Genomic DNA, 3558 nt, shown 5'->3' on the forward strand with positions numbered 1-3558 from the left:
TGTCCCTAACCCAGATTTATTTGAATTAATGCATAGTATATTTATTACTTTATATCTTAGATTTTTTGTTCTTTAAGCTGCTAAAATTAGAGAAACAGAGACATGTATTTATATATACACGTATTCACAAGAATTTACATTTCTAAAAGTAAAGGAAATTTGATTCATCTAAACAGTCTACTTCCAAAATGCATATTCATAATTACCAATGTGATAATAAAACTTTGCAATGTCAATTGAATATAAGCATAAGTGACAGAGACAAGTAAGTGTGTGTGATTTTACTCCCATACTTATTTCATTCACATGATCATTTAAAGTAACGTAAGAGGAAATGAGTCAGGGGGAAAGTATTTTAAAAACTAGATAATAACAACAAGTATATAACATGCTTTAAAATAATGCTAAAAATCTCAACTCATGAAAGATAAATACATTGTGCTGGGAGAGTAAGTGCTTATATAGTGCACCTGTCTTTACAAAATGTGTGTCCTTACCTTGTACATTAAAGAACTTAGTTACTCGATAGGGAGGCTAAAGGAAGAAGATGAAACAAGGGGGCCTAGGAGAGATACTTAAAGCATTAGGAGCCAGTGTAACATGAAAATCAATCATATCTGAAGAAAAAGTAAATATCTGAAATTATACATGCAATTTACTAAAGTAATTCCATTTACAAAATTATCTTCTACTCATCAATCAAGCACTTATCTTTTGTAGAATGGTAAAATATACCTATGGCTGCAATTGATATGGAATCTGCAAATGTAAAGTTATAATCAAAGTACAGTTACCTTAGGTTTTCTTAGGTAAGAACATCATAGGTTTTCTTAAATAGAACTCCAAGGAAACTTCAAAAACTTGAAAATTAATGCCAAGGATCTGTATCCATTTTTACATAGGCCAACCCTCTTGTCAGAAAAGCTTGCTAGTTTTGATTATTCTCTGCGCTTACAAATTTTACTTATTCACAAAACAAATCAAATGGAAACCAAAATGTTTTAACAAGAATAAACCTGGTTTTGGCCCAGTAATTAAGAAGTTATTCTGCTTTGCCAAACTAATGTGAAAGTAAAAACAAACTCTATTTCTTAAATTCTTGAGTCTTTCTCCAAATTAAAACCATTTTAGCTAATGGAATCTATATGTGCTCATCCTGAGATACATGTATTTGTTTCCCTGTTGACCAAGAAAATAACAAGAACCTCTGGTCATATTTACCTCAGCCCATTCTGTGGACCCCAGCAGACCAAATTCTTCTGCGTCCCAGCTGGCAAAAATGATAGTTCTTCTAGGTCTCCAGCCTGCAATCATTGTTAACATACATTAATTAGGTACGCCTGCCTAAAAATAGATGACAATTAAGTGAGTCACTTTTTGTCATCACCTACTAAGAAAACATTATTTACCTCCGCTCATCAGTTTTCCAAAACTCTGGACAATTTCTTGCAAAACAGCAGCCCCACTGGTTGGGTCAATAGCTCCAAACACCCAGGAGTCCCGATGACCTCCTAGAACAACATACCTGTCTGGAAGATAAGGTGTTCAAAAGAACTACAACTTTCAATACATTACAAGTAGTTGTGATTTAGGTTTTTAAATTAAGCTTCCTTTTTGGTTGAGTTTCCTCCATAGGGGGAAAAAAAAATCAACACTGTAAGGTAGAGGTTTCTCTTAGAGTTGTACAATTAGTTGTTTCACATCAGTCAGAGAAAAAAAGAATCAGTTATCGACTGAAGTTTATTTTTTCTTACTCTTCTAATCTTTGTAAAAATGAAGTGTTTAAAAACACTCAGACTCACCAGGTTCCACAGATCCTCTGATCGTTCCAATTACATTGTAAATCCTTGTAATTTTGTTGGTGTTATGAACGTGCATTCTTACCTTCCTAGGATTTCAAAGGGAATAAATTATTTCATATAGATTATTATGTCTAACAGTTTTGTTCCACCATTTTATTATGAAAAATCTCAAAATTACAGAAAACTGTATAATAGGACAATGAATTCCCATATATCCACAAACTAATTCAATGATCATTAACACTGTTGATGTGTGCAATGTGTAAATGATTAATGCATTTTACTCCTAAGTACTTCAGCATGCTTAAAGTCAGATTTTAAAACTGAATGTCAATATTTTTATTATTCCTCCCTCACAGCTATATTGTTGATATTTATTTAAAGTCCAAAATACTCTTATTCAAAATGTCTTGGGTATTCATTCTAAAAATTTTAAATACACTGTATAAATTACAAAAATAAGGAAGGCAGCCAATTATGTTTTAAAGGACCAGTAAGCATTTTTAAAATGTCTTTGTATTTACATTAATTCCTGCTGGTGCGAGGTTGTTAAAGCAGAATGTCAGTACATTGTTAAATAGCTGGCTGAGTGCTGCCAAAAAGAAACATGGGAAACGTGGGAAGGAAATGGGAATTTGGGAAGCACCTGCTAAAATGTACCAGACAACTATATAAAGAAACTTTCCTAGCCCATCACTGTTGATTCTGATTTAGGCCAGCCTTTTAAATATCTATTCATGAAATATAATTAACCAAATTATAATTCAAGGGAAAATACAGTCAGGCTCAAATAGTCAGGGAAAAAAAAAGCCATTCACATTCTGTGAATTCAAATGACATGGGAAAATGCTCAGTCTCTTTTTCACAAGGAAACAAAATGAATCTTTATCTATGGGAGGGGACGGGGTGGATAGAGAGGACTCCCAGCAGTTTCTAATTTGTGGTTATTTATGAATGGAAGAACTAAGAGGTTGTCAAAACCTGTACATTGCTAAGTGCAGATTCTGATTTTTCCCTCTATATGTATATTGTGCTTCTGAATGCATATTTAAATCATGTGCAATATTCAACTAAAGTGCCTTTGGGGAAAAAAACCAATGGGTATTTTTTACATTTTAAGACATTAAGGATTTATTTTGCTACTGAGAGATAAAAATTAAAAGCAAAGAAGCAGAAACATTTTTAGCATGTGTTTCTAAAAATATAAGCCTACGATCTATTAGTAAGAAACCCTGAACCATTGATATTATGTCATTAAATGAAAAATATAAGAATGTTACAAATAAGGAATGAGGGAAAAAATCTATTTTAATCAAAACCTGAAAATAAACATAGAATTATCTGTTCAGATCCTCAGAGGAGCTCATCCACGTATTTAAAATTTATGTCTTTCTTAGTTTTTAGAATCATTGACTCCAGAAGTTTGGTTTTGGGTCTTTTTTTAAGATTTTATTTATTTGACAGATAGAAACATAGTGAGAGAGGAAACACAAGCAGGTGGAGTGGGAGAGGTAGAAGCAGGCTTCCCGCTGAGCAGGGAGCCCAATGTGGGGCTTGATCCCAGGACCCTGGGACCATGACTTGAACCGAAGGCAGACACTTAACGACTGAGCCACCCAGGGGCCCCAACTCCAGAAGTTTTTAAGAGGATCTATTTGTTTGTCCTATTATCACTTCAAACTCATCATGTTCCAAATAACATGAACTCTACAATGTAAGCTCCACAGGGAAAGGAATTTTGTCTGTTTTGTTCACT

General features: G+C 33.5%; 1 protein-coding gene across 1 annotated transcript; it reads right to left on the reverse strand.

Annotated features, from left to right (window-relative positions):
• Positions 1-904: 904 nt before the first annotated feature.
• On the reverse strand, positions 905-2185 carry LOC145719195 (putative N-acetylated-alpha-linked acidic dipeptidase). Its single transcript, XM_081810702.1, has 3 exons — positions 1803-2185; positions 1410-1529; positions 905-1304 (listed from the first exon to the last, which is right to left on the reverse strand). The coding sequence occupies exons 1-3, from the start codon at positions 1876-1878 to the stop codon at positions 1132-1134; spliced, it is 369 nt and encodes a 122-aa protein (XP_081666828.1). The 5' UTR covers positions 1879-2185; the 3' UTR covers positions 905-1131.
• Between the last annotated feature and the right edge of the window lie 1373 nt (positions 2186-3558).

Source organism: Leptonychotes weddellii, unplaced genomic scaffold (genome assembly GCF_054177405.1).
Source record: "Leptonychotes weddellii isolate Sample4059 unplaced genomic scaffold, ASM5417740v2 HiC_scaffold_3379, whole genome shotgun sequence".
Lineage (NCBI taxonomy): Eukaryota > Metazoa > Chordata > Mammalia > Carnivora > Phocidae > Leptonychotes > Leptonychotes weddellii.

Excerpts from the sequence above, each read along its gene's own strand:
- LOC145719195 (XM_081810702.1), bottom strand. The coding sequence starts at position 1,878 with ATGCACGTTCATAACACCAACAAAATTACAAGGATTTACAATGTAATT. Across the intron at positions 1,530-1,802 it reads CAGAGGATCTGTGGAACCTG|ACAGGTATGTTGTTCTAGGA; the intron begins GTGAGTCTGAGT and ends CTTATCTTCCAG. Across the intron at positions 1,305-1,409 it reads TGGAAAACTGATGAGCGGAG|GCTGGAGACCTAGAAGAACT; the intron begins GTAAATAATGTT and ends CAATGATTGCAG.